Raw genomic sequence first — 17,223 nt, 5'->3', positions numbered from 1 at the left:
CTGTCACCTGCATGCACCGAAGCTCCTTCTGTAGACCTGTAGCGACCAAAGTTGCTCCCTCATCGACCTCCTGCGTGTCTAGCTTGCTGCGCCTGGGCCATCTGAGTGCCATGGGCCTGCTGCTGCATCTAGCCCAGCCCCAGCCTCCAACGAGCGATCGGCGTGGAAAGCACGCTAGCTCGCCGGCCACGCGTGTGTCGAGCCTCGCGAGCCGCCTCCCTGCTGTCGTTGGCTGTACGTGTTCCGCTCGGATCCTGCCACCTCGAACACAGCTACCGCCGCACGCACTTCCGATCTTTTGCAACTTCTAATCTCGCCGACTCTACCGTGAACTGCTTCTCCGATTCTGATTGCTTTATACGCGTCGATCTCCGATCGCTGCTGCACGTACGCCGTACCTCCACAGCCGCCGGTCTTCGTCGCTCTCCTCTAAATCAACGATCCGCAACCTTCAGACCTTGCAACCTTGCTCTGATACCACTTGTTAGAATAAAACCGAGGCGCTTCGTCTTTCTACCGAGGATCAAGCAATCACACAAGCACGATACCGAGATTTGTTAACGAGGTTCACCGATATGGCTACATCCCCCGGGCATGACTACGGGCGCTCCTCCCCATGACACCGTCACAATACCGCACCCCGGCCGCCCGGGCGCCGGCACACGCCGCCGGCTCCCCCGCGTGCCTGTGCTATTATGTTGGCATAGGTTACATCGTGTGTCTACCCTCGTTATATATGAGAGGCCTAGGATACAAGTGTCATATTAGGACACAACTCCTACCCTGTCTACACACAGTCCAAACCAAGGCCAACTGTAACCTACCTTGTACAATAATATTCGACATAATTCTAACACAGATTCTCATTGGGCCAACTCACTTCGCTTGCCCGGTGTGCTGCAAGACCTTCAGCAGATACAACAACCTGCAGGTAATTAGCTAGACTTCATATATGCATCCATCTAAGTTTAATTTACAAGCTAGTAGAAGATATTGATTCGATTGATCGATGTGCTACATGGCAGCTGATGTCCAAGATCATCATTTTTCCTGCAGTTGCATGCATGCATGATCACCATAACAAATACGGATCTGTAGCTACGGGGACATCCGTGATGTGGTAGTAGCTTGTGAGACGAGGGCTATAGTGTAGAGACTGGGGCCTTTTGTGCGTTTCAGCTAGGCAGGCTGGTTAATTCGTACTTCCTTTTGTTGTTAGTTCCAACATTTGGGCCAGTACAGATGTAGGGCTTCCTCCCATCATTCTATCCTGGCTTTTGTCGTGCCTGGTTCGTATTTTTGTCACCTCCTGCATGTCCAGGCTCAGAGAGAGGGAGAGAGGTACCATGAAAATTCTCTCTCCATTCTGCCTTGCACAGTTGCACTGTGGATGCATCCATATGTGTACACGGATTTATAGCTGCTTCCCCAGGAAAGGCACCATGTCTGTCTGGTGACAGCATTACCGATAGATCCATGCATCCACTGTTGTCTAATTAATTTGACATATTTTGAGTGACATTGCTGAATATCATGATTGTGCAGTTAACTTTGAGGATATGATGCATGCAGATGCACATGTGGGGACACGGGTCGCAGTACCGCCGCGGGCCGGACTCCCTCCGCGGCACGCAGCCGGCGGCGATGCTCCGGCTCCCGTGCTTCTGCTGCGCGCCGGGGTGCCGGAGCCACGTGGACCACCCGCGGGCGTGGCCGCTCAAGGACTTCCGGACGCTGCAGACGCACTACAAGCGCAGGCACTTTTTTTTAGAACATAGACGTCAGAGACGTCCGACTTTAAATTAATAAAGCCCACAAACTTAGGCAGAGTATCACAACCACCGAACAGAAACAGCATAAACTAACACGACAGATAAGAGGACAGGCCGCTAAAAGAGCGCACAGTTGCGTTACAAGGCGGAGAACGGCCCAAAAGCAGCGAGCACGCAGGCTCGGAAGGTACTAAGACCAAAAGGGGATTGCCCATCCCTATGCGGCATCCAGTTGAGCAGGCGACGAAGCTCGAGCCTCGGAGTAGACGGCGTGTAGACGACAGATAGCTTGGCGGTGGAGATCAGAGTCCTGTTGTCTTCCCAGCGATGCCCATTGCTGCAAGAAAACGATGCATTTGAAGATAACGTCAGCGGGATGCGAGGGGAACACCCCCTCAATAGTAAACTTGTTGCGGGTATTCCAAATAGCCCATAGCATAGCCGCCGCACAAGTCCACATGACCCTACGAGACGCGCCTTGAAACCCAGATAAGGAAGATACGAGCTCGGGTCGGGAGCGTGGATCCCAATCCACTCCCGCGGCCTCCCGGACCGCGCTCCAAGCGAAACGAGCCAGGGGGCAGAGGAAGAAGGTGTGGTCAGCATCTTCCGGGACCCCACACAGCGCACAGGGGCCAGTGGCGGGGCCGTTGCGTTTAGCGAGGTTAATAGAGGTAGGAAGGCGATCTTGACAAAGTTGCCAAAGGAAGACCTTAATTTTGAGCGGGATCTTTGCCTTCCAAAGCCCCGTGGCCGCCGCCGGGATCTGACCGTGGCATAGCTCTCTATACATGGATTTGACAGAGAATTTGCCGGAGCTCGCAAGTCTCCACGAGATCAGGTCCGCGGATTCCGACAGTCGGGCGTCCGCAAGTAGCGCCAGAAGGCAATCCCAGTCTGCCAACTCCGACCCGATTAGCTCACGTCTGAAGTTAATACAGGGGGGGAGGTGCTAAGAGCCGAGGCCACCCGTTGTTCGGGTTCGACCGCTAAGGAGTACAGTTGTCGGAACTCCGCCCATAATGGGCGCTGGCCAATCCAGTGATCAAGCCAGAGATGCGTAGAGCGTCCGTTGTTAACCGCAAACTTTGCGCCCCTGGCAAAGAGGGGTTTAAGGGATTGAATGGAATTCCAGAAAGGAGACCCACTGGGCGCCGCGTCAAAAAAATCTCCTCGCGGGAAATATTTTGCCCGGAGGAGGTCAATCCAGAGGCCAGTCTCACCCTGCGTCATTTTCCAGATCCACTTGCACATTAGTGCGATGTTCATCAACTTGGAGTTGATGATCCCGAGACCCCCCTGGGTTTTGGGACGACACACGGCTTGCCATTTAACCATATGGTATTTTCGTTTCGGTCCCGCTCCTTCCCAAAAGAAACGTGACCGCGGTGTGTCAAACTTAGAGTGTACCCCGTCCGCCAGCAAGAACAGACCCATGGCAAACATGGGCAAAGATGAGAGGCTGGTGTTGGTAAGGATTAATCTTGCCCCTGAAGAAATAAAACGGCCCCTCCACGGGCAAACCCTATTCGCCACCTTGGAGGAGAGGGGCTCCCAGTCAGCGATTGTACACTTCTTTGCCGCTATTGGGAGCCCGAGGTAAGTAAACGGGAACTGGCCTAGTTTGCAGTTAAGCAGGTTGGCGACCCGTTGACTTTCTGTCGCATCCATCCCTATGGACACCACCTCACTTTTGTGGAAGTTAATTTTTAGTCCCGACATGAGTTCGAAGCTCAACAGTATAGCTTTGACCGAAGCAATACTATGTGTGTCGGGCTCGAAAAGAAGAAGAGTGTCATCCGCGTATTGCAAGTGGGACACTCCTCCCGGGATTAGGTTGTCCACGACTCCCCTAATGTGGCCGGCTAGGCGAGCCCTGTCTAGCATGGCGCCTAAAGCGTCCGCCACGAAGTTAAAAAGCAACGGCGACGCTGGGTCCCCTTGACGCAGCCCGCGCTTGTTGCGGAAGAAGTTCCCTACTTCTCCGTTTACCGCGATCGCCGTTTGGCCTCCCGAGACCAACTGCATCATGCGGTGAACCCAGACCGATGAGAAACCTCGGTCCAGGAGTACCTGTCGGAGGAACTCCCAGTTCACGCGGTCGTACGCCTTCTCAAAATCGAGTTTGAGGATAATCGCTGGCTGTCGAGCGCGCTTCAGGGAGTGGATAATTTCTTGGAGGACCAGCGGCCCCTCCAAGATGTTACGTCCCCGAATGAACGCGGACTGGGTTCTACTAATAATGCGGTGGGCTATCTGAAACATGCGAGTTGAACAAGCCTTAGCACAAATTTTAAACGGGACGTTAATTAAGGCAATAGGTCGAAAAAGTCTAATGTGATCCGCACCCGGGACCTTGGGGATCAAAGAGAGAACCCCAAAGTTCAGGCGGGAAATGTCTACCGTACCACGCATAAAACCATTGCACACGTCAAAAATGGGGTTTTTGAGCACTTGCCAAAACCGCTTGAACATCGCCAACGGCCACCCATCCGGCCCCAGCGCAGTGTCAGATTTCATACCCAGCGTGGCCTTGTCAATCTCCTCCGGGAGGAAGGCTAAGCTCAGGTTCTCGTTTTCCTCGTCCGTGACCCGCAACGCAGGGTCCCACACATCCTCCCTCAGGCGAGCCCTGGGTTCCTCCCTGGAACCCATGAGTTGGATGTAGAACTCATAGATGTGCCGGACGATATCCTGTTGTCGCAGTATGAGCCCCTGCTCCGATTGAAGACGAAGGATAGCGCACTTACGGCGTCGGCCATTTGCGTATGCGTGGAAGTATTTTGTGTTCGCGTCGCCCTTGAGCGTCCACTTTATGCCACCGCGCCTACGCCAGTACTCTTCCTCAGCCCTGAGGAGGGATTCGACTTGGGCCTCAAGCGCGTAGCGCTGGGCCCAGTCCTGCGCGGAAAAGATGTGCAGATCTGCCGCTGCGTCTAGCTGGGCTAGCTCCTCAGTCAGGCGCACCCTTAACCGCTTATCCGCCCAACCCTGATTAGCTCCCCACCCTTTGAGAGCCGCTCGCATACCCGCCCCTGCGGCTATCCAGAACTCCATGGGGCCGCGTACGCGTCCGATGCGAGCAACGCAATTCGCCCATTTCGAAAGGAAGGTTTGCTCGAAGTCCGGAGACTCCAGCCATGCTGTTTCGAAGAAGAAACGCGGGCTACGTTTAAGCCTTTCCTCCCCCGAGGAAAGGATGAGGGGGACGTGGTCCGACCCGATCCTAGTTTCTGCGTGTAGAGAGCACAGGGGGAACAACACCTCCCACTCCGAGGACATAAAAACCCTGTCCAGGACCGAACGCACCGGCGTAAGCTGTTTGTTGGTCCAGGTATATCGAGCCCCCACGCGGGCCACTTCCCTAAGGGCCATGGAAGCAATAGCATTATTAAACATGGCCACCCTTGACCAGTTAATAATACCGTTGTTCTTGTCCGCTCCCGAGCGGATCAAGTTGAAGTCACCCCCCACCAGCAGAGGAAGGTTGCTCACGCCAACAGCCCTCACCTTTGTCTGAAGCTCTTCCAAGAACTCCAGCGAGAGCGAGTGATTGGCCGGGCCATACACGGCAATCACCATCCACTCCTGAAGAGTGGCGCGGTGCCGCACGTGGGCCGACAGGTAGAAGCGGCCGGCATCCCAAGCCACCACTTCAAGGCAGACTAGGTTAACTCCTAGCAGCAAACCCCCGGAGTGTCCTACCGCAGGCACCCAGTGCCAGACGAAACGCTCCAACGGGTCAACCGCTAGCAAGTCCCGGTGGTTGAAATCGGCCTTGATAGTCTCTTGCAATCCGACCACGTCGATTTCCTCGTTCCTAATGAACTCTCTTAACTGGGTCCGCCTCCCAGCGTGGCCGAAGCCTCGGATGTTCCAGAAGATGAAACACATTAGATGATGCGGTTTCGTAGACGGATACCGCGGGCGGTAACCGCTTTGGCCACGCGCCGTGTCCTGGCAGGACAACGGTTGAGGGAGGACGGTGCAGCCCCTGCTACTTGGTCCTCCTGTTCGGGCCGCACACCTGGCACCAGAGAAGCCCCTGCTTCCTTTGCTGCAGGCGCAGCGCGGGCCTGCGCTGCCTTAGCAAGCGCAGCCTGCGCGATTTTCTTCGCACGAATGAGAGACAGCACCTCTTGCGCTTCCCCCACATCAGCCATCGCGACGCCACTATCCGCTAAGAAACCCCCCAAGCACTCATCTTTATAATCTTCAAAAATCGTAAAGCGGGGCATGGGGCCATTCCTCTGCCGCAAGTGCGGCAAGGCGCTCGCCGTGCGCGGCGACTGGCGCACGCACGAGAAGAACTGCGGCCGCCGGTGGCACTGCACCTGCGGCTCCGACTTCAAGCACAAGCGCTCGCTCAAGGATCACATTCGGGCCTTCGGGCAGGACCACGTCGAGCGGCCGCCCGCCGCCAAGATGGGACCGTCGAGCCATGGACGATAAATATGCATGGCCAAACGGCCTGCCAGTGATTATATGATTACTTGTGCAATATTAGGGGACCGATTAATTTGTGCATCCATGGTATTCTCCTTCCCATAATAAGTATTACTACTATGTTACTAGCTGCTAGCTGAACTCAGTTTGATTATTACACTTATTTAACTATTTTGTTCTTATTTTTCAAGTGCTATGTGCGTATTTTAGCGTGTTAATCGTAGACTTGTAAGTTATGGCATGTTCGGTAATATTCTTATGTTGTATTTGTTTCATTGTTAGTTGTCATGATTCATTTCCTAGTTATTTTGAGCAAATACTCTCACATATACCACTCTTTGTTTTAATTATTTACATAAGGTTAGTTTGAGAGAACTCGCCCCTTAAGGCCTTGTTCGGTTCAAGAGTGTTTAATCCTCTAGTGGATTTAATCCTCTAGAGGATTGGGTGATCCCCCACCTTGCATCAAATCCCCTCACGGAACAAATACATGTCACCAAGCAATCCATATCGATTTTTATGCATTCGGTTTATCCCTAGCTGCAGATAGAGAGAGAAGGGGGAGTAGACAGGGGAGAATCTCAGAGAGAGACAAAGAGAGAACAAGCCTGAAGGTCTTCTGGCCAGCTGTCTCCTCTTCTCCGGCGTGAGGCGGCGGGGGAGATTGGTCGAAGTCAGCTAGGGTTTCGGCTGGGCTCCACGGCTGTGCGGGTCGCCGCCGAGCTTGCGCCGTTTCCTTTGAATGTTGTGTGGGAGAAGAAGGGGAAGGAGGAAGCGTTCCGTCGCTATCTGCTCCGGCAGCATCTCGGGCGCCGGCGCCGCCGTCGCTGAATGGAGAGAGGGAGAGAAGCTCGGGGCGAAAGAGCGAGAGCTTGCGTAACGTTTCTCGAGAGGTTTGCTTCCATGGGATGGGCCGCGTGGGTCATTTCCCTGCGATTTCCACGCGGCTTGAGAGGGATTTGGTCCAGACCGGGTCCAACCGAAGACACATATAAGACAAGCCGGGATCCAACCCCGGCCGGGGCTAAACCCACGTGGATTGGCCGGGTTTTGTCCCAATACCGGCGGGGATGGGATTAAACGAACAGGGCCTAAAACTCTTTCATTAAACTAAATCGTTGTATGTAAGCAGAATAATAAAATACTCCCTCCATCTCAAAATAAGTGTCTCAACTTTAGTATAACTTTGTAGGGAGTACATTTTAACGATCCTCCAAAATTAAATTACTGCCACTTGGATGTACAATAGTGTTTCATTTTTGTTAAATATATTTTGTAGTGTGCTATTAAATACACTAAAGATCTAAATCATGTGTAACACTTAGTGTTGTAGATGGAAAATTTACTAATATCCACAACATCAAATATATATAGTATGAAAATATATTATATGACAGATCTAATGAAATTAATTTGGTGTTGTAGATGTTGGTATAATTTTCTAGGGATATTTACATTTGTGCCTCTAACTCGAACCCACTACTCCTATTTACCCCTATTTTCGAAGCATGCTCTAATTTGCCCCTCTGCTGTTAGTTGCACTTATAGAAATGTCCTTTCATGCCGTTACTGTCTAGTTAAAGGGTTTTGACCGTTCTCTGGGCGTTTTTTTTGAAATTTTTGCCCCTGAAAAAAAGCAGAAATTGAAAAAGAAAAGAGAGTGCAAGTGCTTACCTTTTGGCATAGGACGGCCCAGCCAACCCAGCCCACTGGCTGGTTATCTTCTTCCTCTGCAGAGGCAAAGGGCATGTTGCCCGCGCGCACACCTGGGCGTCGCCCTTCCCATGGCCAATGACGCCGAGTCGCCGCACAACCATGTCTTTGAGCCCCGCCATAAGTAGAGCGTCACCATACCGAAGATCGCGACCTCGGGTGCTCTGCAAGTTCGGAACCGACACCATCTCCGCCGCCTCTGACCGCCGACTATTGTCTTAGATTTGCTATCATCCGAGATCCCCCATCGCCCTCTTACCGTCACGGAGATCCATATGCTATCTCGAATGTTCCAGACATGTCACCTATAATTTCCTCTTAATCCAGCCACCTTCCCACGGCACCTCGCTCTGGCGGCCGCGGGCAAGGTCCATGTTCTCGCTCTCGACCGTAGCCAGCCCCTTCTACCACTCAGGCATGCTCGCAGTGATCCTTTTTATCGATGGACTTCTACCACATCTTCCTTGTGCCTTCTAGCCACCTGTGACCAAGCTTCGACTAGCGCCCGCCGCTGGACTCGGCCATGGCCGACACTCCGGCCGCCCTTGCTCGCCCAACCACCTCCATTCGATGCGGAGAGAGCCCAGGAGCGCATATGATGAATCACTGGTGGTTTTGGTCGCGGGAACAGGTTTCCCATGCCTTGTGTCGTGGCGTATGGTCGGCGATGGCTTAATGTCGGTGGTTTGACTAGGAGCAGTGGGCTCCCTATGACATGTGGGGCCCACTAATTAGTTTAGCCTTAATCCTAGCATGTTATCACTAGGGTTATTAGTGAGACTAATCCAGGGACCCACATGTAAATGAGAGATAGAGTTTTTTATTTTTATTTTTCTTCAGTGGATCCTACTATAAGCAAGTGAGTGCGTGGATGGGGTTTTGTTCTTATTTTTTTGAGTGGGTCCCACTTGGAAGTGACTCATGAAGTGAGGGGCAAAAATGTCCAACAAACACCCAATGCGTCAAGTTGACAAGTGACGAAGAGAAAAGCTATGGGAAGGCACCTGGAATGGTGGTTTGTACTAGTTCCTCTTCTCCTTCAATGGTTGTCCTTGCTGCTACATCAGCATCATGAATGACCTCGCTTGTAGTTCTTGCCGGAGAAGTTCTTGCCGGAGAAGTTCTTGCCGGAGAAGTCCTAGCGGGAGAATTCCTTCCCGGGGAAGACTCTTGGAGCTCTTCCTCCTGGCGATCTTGAGCGACAGTCTCGGGGTCTCCTGCCTGTGAAGCATCGTTGATAGTCACGTTAGCAATGCTAGAAGAGTTGCCTGCGCCCTCACCATTACCAGGGGCGGGATTGCTCTCTGGGTCTTGCCGGGCCTTCTTCCTCGGACGCTGGGAGACCTCCTCCTCCCTGCACATCAAGAAGCAGGGCGTCAATTCCATGATAGAAGCAATAATAATAAATGAAATCTTGGAAAGAGTTGAGGAAGGATTGAGTTCTCACTCATCTTCTTCCTCTTCCTCACTGGCATCCCAGGAGAAGGCGACGTCCCACATCTTGTCTTCCATGGCAACATCTGCTTCCTGGTTGGCGGGCGCTGCGGTTGGCAAGGATATCACCCTCTTTTGGCAGGATTCTTCCTGCACTACAGTGGCTTCAGTTGGGACTGTCGCCTTTTTTCGAGAATGGCACTATACAAGGGGTGCGTCATCTACATCTTCATTCTCTAGCTCCTTCTTGGGAGGGTTGGCGGCAGAGGATGGAGTGAAGTGGCTTTTCTTTGCTAACCATTTTTTAGGCTTAGAAGTGGCTGGTCTTTTTGGGGGAGGGGCTGGCTCATCTTCATCACGAGCTTGGGAGGACTCAGCTGCAGCCAACCTCTTCTTCATCTTCTCCACCTCCACTTGCCTTGGCGAGCGGATCATGCACACTTCCTATTCAACAGGTGTCTCAATCAGCTTGGTTAACCAATTGACCACAACTTTAGGTGTTGGGGGCTCCTAGTCTCGCAAGATGCTGTTGGCATTGCACTGTGGCATCATCGCCAAATGGAGTCCCGACCAGTGTTGTTGTTAAGCGGGAACACGTTTGTCGGGAGTGTAGTTACCAGATTGGCACTAAACAGTTGCTGGATGATCTCATGGTGTTGAAATTCTATCAAATTGTACTTCAGCCCAGGCCAGAGGTGCATCCAGTCGGAAGGCCCATTATATTCCCAGGCAAAACGATTCCTCTCTTGCAAGGGAGCAATGCGTCGCCAAAGGTAGTTCACACCAACCATTTCCATTGTGAAGCTCGCTTGCCAGAGGGATTTTATGTGTTGGATTGCCAAGGAAAATTACTCATCCGAGGGCCCTCTGTCCTTCAATAGGGGATGTGTGCTACTTCACCTTGGGGAATCGCACAACAAGCTAGAGGGCCATCCATCTTTATCATGCACTAGTTGGATCTCCACTCTTGCCACCATGTCATGAGGTCTCCTCCAATGTACTCTACCACCATGCAATTCCTGAAATGCCAAGTGATACTTCTCAAGCGTCTATCATTGTCGATTTTGGGCATATAATAATGGCAGAACAGAGACACCGACGGAACAATACCAACAAAGTTTTTTCATAGATGCGCAAAAATTGCTATGTTGGTGACGACACTGGGGTCGAGTTGTAGCAAAAGCAAGTTGCACTATTAGGGAAAAGCCTAGCAGTAGCGCGGGTCTAAGGGCTATCAGTAGCGTGGCACACCGCGCTGCTAATACGGAGCTACAACTAACGTTTAGCAGTAGCGCGTTTTCACCTGTGCTACTGATATATCTACTTAGCAGATATATCAGTAGCGCTGTCCGTACCAGCGCTACTGCTAAGTGGGTTAGCAGTAGCGTTTTCTTATCCAACGCTAACGAGCGCTACTACTATTTTCACATATCTTTCTTTTGCTACGTATTTACGATATTTTTGTAAAGGTTTTATACAGTATTCTAATCATATCATAAACATGCAATATGCTCATCATATCATACACATAATAGTCTCATCATATCATCCAACACAAATCATGTTGTCACATCATAATCATGATATAGCTATGCAAGTTACATGAAATGTCTCATCATACATAATGTAGTACTTCTTGAGGCACTGGTTCGTATCCTTCTCTCGCACTAGCGTGAACCTAAACTAACTATTTTCCGCTTCGGCTCTACTATCGAGCCCTCTCTAGCTGTTGCTCGGAAACCGGTACACCTGGGCCTGACACTCCGTCCACTCGTCGTATACTCCTAGCGTAGCACTTCTTCGCCATCGATGATCTATGTACCTGCATCGTCACATGAGTCGATAATATGCAACATATATAGTTGAGCAACAGAAAGAAACAGAGTTGGCAAAAATAGAAGCAACATATCATAAGCATAAATAACAAAGTTCATCGTACCCAAAATGCCCTAAGTAGAGTGATCTTCGCTAGTTGAGGAGGACAGTTTAATTACATCACAAATAAAGTTTTGTCGTGCATAACTAAAAGTTTCGCCATAGAGAAAGTATGGACTAAATGAACACATTGTCATATATCGTCAATCACTCCAACATGTCATGCCATCCAACCAAGTCAGGGAGGAAGTCCCCGAGCGCAGTGAAAGGCTTCAGGTTGACACGCTGAGCGGCTACACGTGTTCGAACGTCTTCCCGCGACATTTGCCCTTCTTCGCAGAAGATCCCTGTTTTTTCGAGGACCTCCTTCTTGATGATTTGGGAAAGTTCACGCTGGATGTGATAGAACTCAGCTCGGAGTCGATGATCCGGGATATCTCCTAGGTTCTTTTCCCATTGCAGAATATGGGCATCGCCGGATCTAGGTGACAAGCGAAGGTTCTGCTGATCCCGTTTGTACTCCAACATGTGGTGGAGGACATAGAATCCATCACTGAGAGTACCACTCGGTTGCTGGATGCAGCAGAACTCGGTATTATGGCCGAAGGCGGGTGCGTGGTTCCTTGTTTTCTTGAGCATGATCTCTCCACCCCGTAGGCCGTAGCTAAAGATAGCACTGTCAAGGACAGACTTGATGTGGGTGTAATGACGAGGCCAAGTAAAGAGCGTGGGAGAATCGGGGGTAAAGGATGATGAGGACGGCGCGCATGTCATTGCGCAAAATAAGTACACCTCAAATTAGCCTCCACGCGTACAAATGAATGATTGAAATCGAAGGAAGGATATCTGCGGATGATTTAATGGAATGATAAGGCACGAGAATTGTCTCCTTGTCCTTATAGCCGACCATGAAATCGGCGATGTAGTTACTCATGTATTCACGGTGCTTTGGGCAGACCGCCAAGAAGCCCTCGTGCATGAAGGGGTCAGTGACACAGATATAAGGTATCTGCTCAATCCTGATGATGTGGTTCATGTACAAGGCAAAAAGGTGGACAAACGTAAAATCCAGCTTTTTCAAGTGAAACATGTCGAAGATGTAATCGAATCGAAGGAAGAACTTTTCCGTGGGGAATGTGTTGATGTACAACCTTTGTCGCGACATATTAACCACGTAGAGCGGGTATCCTGGATTTTCCGAGGTGATCAGGCTTTTGTCTCTCCGCAGCACATCGTTATGAAGTCTCCTGAGATCACCGTATATGGCCTCTACTGCTGCCTTAGGTAGGATTGGATCACCGGGGATATGGTATTTTGCCGCACCTATGACAGGTATACGGTCTTGAACCCGAGGCTGTGAAGGAGGCTGGCTCATAGAAGCAGCTTTGTTGCCTTTCCTCGGTCTCTTCATATGCTTCTTTGCTACTAGAAGGTCGCTTATAATACGTTCATCCTTCGGCAATTCAGGCACCGATTCATCATGCTCAAACCCTGAGTACTCATACTACTGAGCCATCAATCCTCCGTCGTCATAGGCGCCAGTATTGAGATACTGTAGAGGGTCATCGTCATCCTCATCGATGGTATCGATATCATGCATTGCTTCTTTGACAGCGGCGACATCATCAGCGACTAATGGATCCTCTTCCTCACTCCGTCCGCTATCACCCGACACGACAGGCGACGCTAATTGGGTAGGTGGGGTGTTGGTGTTCATACCTTGCTGAGGCTGCGTGGTCGTGGGTGTGCTCTCGACCGCCTCCAGACGAAGCAAACTCTTTGGCCACAACATAACCCAACTCTTGCAATCGCCAAGCCACCGCGGGGGTCTCGTTGTCATCTCCCCCTAATGCCGGAGGAGCCAAATTCTCATGGCCCGGTTTGACACTGGCCACGGAAACCTTGAAGACATCAGGGGGGATCGGTCGGCTATGGAACAATTGTTCCGTTGGCTTCACTATCGTCGCCTTTCCCACGTCCACCTTATAGCCGCTGATGGTGTACAGTATGGTGCACGGGGTTACGTCGGCCTACAAAGACATGTCTGCGACATGAGACATCCGAAAGGCAACGGAAAAGGGAGATTATACATATATTGAAGAGGGCCGGTGTGACAGGTACCGTGAGGGTGTCGAGCTCAGCCTAAGATGAAGCCCCGTTGAGCACGCCAGAGATGGAGGACGGGCTGCTAGTGGGTGCGGGAGCAGGTGCGCTAAACAAGATGCTCATGAAGAAGTTGGAAAGGGGAAAGTCTGCCACCTCTTTATCTAGATTTTGCTTGGCCCAACTGATGATAGCCGGAACCAAGACACTATATGAAGTTGCCATCTCCTCTCGTGTGGCAGCTACCACTTCTTTTACTGTCTCAGCTGATTTCTTGTCAACCGCAATCTCAACCTTCTTGTCGATGTTTTCTTCATTTAACCTCCATCTTTCCTTTCTCTCCTCCGTGATATCACATCAGTACTTCTTACACATGGCGCCGTCTCCGACGCTGTGCACGCGTCCATACGATGGCCAAGTGGCCACCGGGAGTCATTTCAATATGTTCAAGGCCCAATTGAATGGGGTGTCCAACTTGGGCCTCGCCAATGCCTCAGATGGCGAGTTGCTTTCGCCGCAATCCTGTGCTGCTCTTTCAGCAAAAGGAACGTGGATTGTTTACAAATGTGACTAGACGTGTAGTCGAATTGATCAGAAGCTAAAATTAGGGGGTCAATTAATAATTACCAGCAGTCTCATGAACTCCTTCATGACCGCGTCCATATCGAAAACCTTGTTGACTGGGTCCCATCGGTACCGGGCCCTGATGATGTCATGCTCCTGCGGGATGGTGAACTCCGCCAAGGGGTCTGGGATCCCCAGACTTTCGTGTTCCGCGTCCTCCTTGGCCCATATGGGCCTCTTCCCTGCATAACCACGGCTTCCGAGGTGGTGGCACCCATGGTCTTGTCTTGAAGCCCCTTCATGTACTCTGACTTTTCTTTGGCAGCTTCAGCAATGCAAGCCTTCTTGAATATTTCGAACCGCTCTTCCGTAATTGTCGGATTATCTCACCCTTACTTTCCAGGTGGACAATGCGCTGCTAAACTTGCCATGGCGTGTTTGTTTATCTTCTTCATTGCCGGGTCTTGCACTACAGTAATCAGGCACTTTGCTATCTGCCATGGCTGACGACAAAGGCATGCCTAGCAGACGGCAAAGGCCTTTACCGTCAGCCAGCAGACGGCAACAAGTCTGGCTGAATAAGCTATGACAAAGGCCTCTTTGCCATCTGCCAGTAGACGGCGGCCTTTGTTGTCTGCTGGCAGACGGCAAAGAGCTTGGACGGCACACGTGGCAGCTTAGGTCCGTTAAGGGGTTAACGGCGTGCTTTGCCGTCAGCTGGCAGACGACAAACATCTTTGCATCTTTGCCGTCTGCCAGTGGACGGCAAAGATGCAAAGGTCTTTGCCGTCAGCCAGCAGACGGTAAAGCTGCCAAATAGGCTAGCCTAGTGCACGCCAGGTTGCTCAGGTGGCTGCCACATGGCAGCTTTGCCGTCTGCTGGATGATGGCAAAGCTCTTTGCCGTCTACCAGCGGACGGGAAAGATCCTGTATAGCCCCTGTTTTTTCTTTTTTTTTCTTAAATTCATTCAATTTCATAGAATTTCACAGATATATAATTTTATCACAAACTATTCAATGAATGAGCATCCATGAGCAAGCACAAAAACACATAATTTTATCTTTCATCCATGAGCATCCATGAGCATGCACAAAATTTCAATTCCCACCAATTACCAGACTGAGTTTGGAAGGTAACGGAGATGGACACACATAATTAAAAGGTTTACACTAAAAAGATTAAAGCTGACATACTTAACTTTGACATGTTTAGATTAACATGACCTAACATACTTAACATTGACATGTTCGGATTAACATGACCTGACATACTTAACTTTGACTTGATTTTCTTAAGATCTTCACTCCTCCTTCTTCTCCTTCTACTTCATCATCTTTATGTGCTTAGAGCGATGAGGTAGTGGGATGTACTGCTCTACCACAATTGGCATGGTCCTGTAGCCCCCCAGCTATGGATCACCAGCGCGACCACCATCGTGTGGTCATCGTCAGGCACTACCACCATCGCGAGGCCATCTTCAGGCAGCACCGTCGCTAGGTCATCGTCAGTCACCACCATCGCGAGGCCCTTGTCAGCCACCACCATCGTGTGGCCATCGTCAACCACCACCATCGCGAGGTTATTGTCAGACAGAATAGGCTGCACCTCCTCATCCCTGCTCTGCTCCTCTTCTTTCCCACTCCGTTCCTCCTCATCCTCCCTGCTGCTTTTGCTGTAGCCATAGTCACTGCTGCTTTTACTGCAGCCAGAGTTGCTGCTGCTGCTTCCATTGCCTGACCAAATGTAACAAAGTTTTTTTTAACAATTGGTGTGAGACAAAGCCAAATGGAGAGGAAGAAGAGGCAGAGCCTACTGGCATCATCATCGTCCTGGTAGCGCATGCGGCACATAGTCGTGTTGAACACCTTCACGGTGAGCATGGCATTGCCGCCGTACCTGAGGACAAGGAAGTAACCGTGCCGTAGGTCATAGGCACGGAAGAACTACTCCCAGCCACGACACAGGTACATGTGGTCGTCGGTCTCGAACATCACCTCCACGTCCCACAGCCTATGAAGCCCGCTGCCGGCCTGTCGCAGGTTCACATTCTTTGGCTGATGGCCGTCCAGCATCTTCATAAAAGTGTCAGGCATCCTCTGCAGCGTGGGTCAAGCAGTGATGTAGCAAACAGTAGAGTTATGATAAAGAGATGGGTGATGGGAAGATCTCTCCTTTTATATACCTGCATGCTGGAGGAATTCTCAAGTATGATCGTGAAGAACTCGAAACCTTCCAAGTCGTACTCCGGTGTGGCAAAGCGCAGCCTGCGGTGGCGGCCTCCCCCCATCTCTGCTAAGCAGCAGAAGAGACCAATTACTACCCTTACAACATTATCATACAACATTACATCAGCAGAAGTTTTGAGCAGAAGATAATGAAATACACCAAGTTATCATTTCACATTCAAAAAGCAATGCACTTGTGGACATTTATGATGGCAAGAACACCTTTGTTTTCTTATTCTACTCATTCCCCATGAAATGAAATTACATCGCAGTTGAATCAGTCAATATATGCAAGCAACATAGGAAACAAGCACTTCAAAACAGTCAATAAATGGCAAAAAAATTGCTAGTACTCTATCTACAATGGACCATATTTTCCCATGTGCCCATGTCTACTGTAAAAGGCAAACACAGCTAGAACCATATCTACTATAAATGGACCATATCTAGAACCATATCTATAAACACAGCTAGAACTATATTTGATAAATGGACCATATCTACAGAAACTGGCTCTAATCCAACTTGGCTCTAATTCGACTCTAGCATATTTGATAAATGGACATAGTTGGAACAAAGCCATGTTTTTAGACATGAAAGAAAACTGAGAAAAAAGGAAATGCATTTGTGTTCAACAACACCAACAACACTTAATTAATTTGGTAGGTTAGTTGGCAATGGCAATTGGCACCCTTCAAAACTAGGGATTTCTTTAGACATGAAAGAAAACTGAAAATGTTAAAAACAGAGCATAGTAATCTAAAATAGGGAAAAATACACTTCTTCTTCCTCCTCCTCTTCTTCTTCCTCTTCTTCTTCTTATTTTTTCCATTTTTCTTCTTTCTTCTTAACCTAAACTAAAGTAAATCTAAACGAAAACTTAAAAAACAGAAGAAAAAAACCTAAACTAAACCTAAACTAAACCAAGCTTAAATTAAACTAGACCTAAACTAAATCTAAAAAATAGAAAAAAATAGAAGGTCTCAACGGAGGAGGGGGCGCCAGAGCGGCGGGGCGGTCGCGGGGGTGGATGAGAGGGGCGCCGGGGCGGCCGGGGTGGAGGAAGGGGTGCCGGAGCTACGGGGAGGC

General features: G+C 50.2%; 1 protein-coding gene across 1 annotated transcript in view; it reads left to right on the top strand.

Annotated features, from left to right (window-relative positions):
* LOC119309483 (zinc finger protein WIP2-like) overlaps positions 1 to 6,224 on the top strand; it is a 9,273-nt gene extending 3,049 nt beyond the window's left edge. The window contains exons 2-4 of the mRNA XM_037585473.1: positions 853 to 931; positions 1,573 to 1,762; positions 6,007 to 6,224. Coding sequence (XP_037441370.1) covers positions 853 to 931; positions 1,573 to 1,762; positions 6,007 to 6,224 — 487 coding nt within the window. The remainder of the gene's footprint in view (positions 1 to 852; positions 932 to 1,572; positions 1,763 to 6,006) is intronic.
* The last annotated feature ends 10,999 nt before the right edge of the window (positions 6,225 to 17,223 follow it).

Source organism: Triticum dicoccoides, chromosome 5B, assembly GCF_002162155.2.
Source record: "Triticum dicoccoides isolate Atlit2015 ecotype Zavitan chromosome 5B, WEW_v2.0, whole genome shotgun sequence".
In the NCBI taxonomy this organism is placed as follows: domain Eukaryota; kingdom Viridiplantae; phylum Streptophyta; class Magnoliopsida; order Poales; family Poaceae; genus Triticum; species Triticum dicoccoides.
Note: the sequence above shows the minus strand (reverse complement) of the source record. Positions and strands in the feature narration are given on the sequence as shown.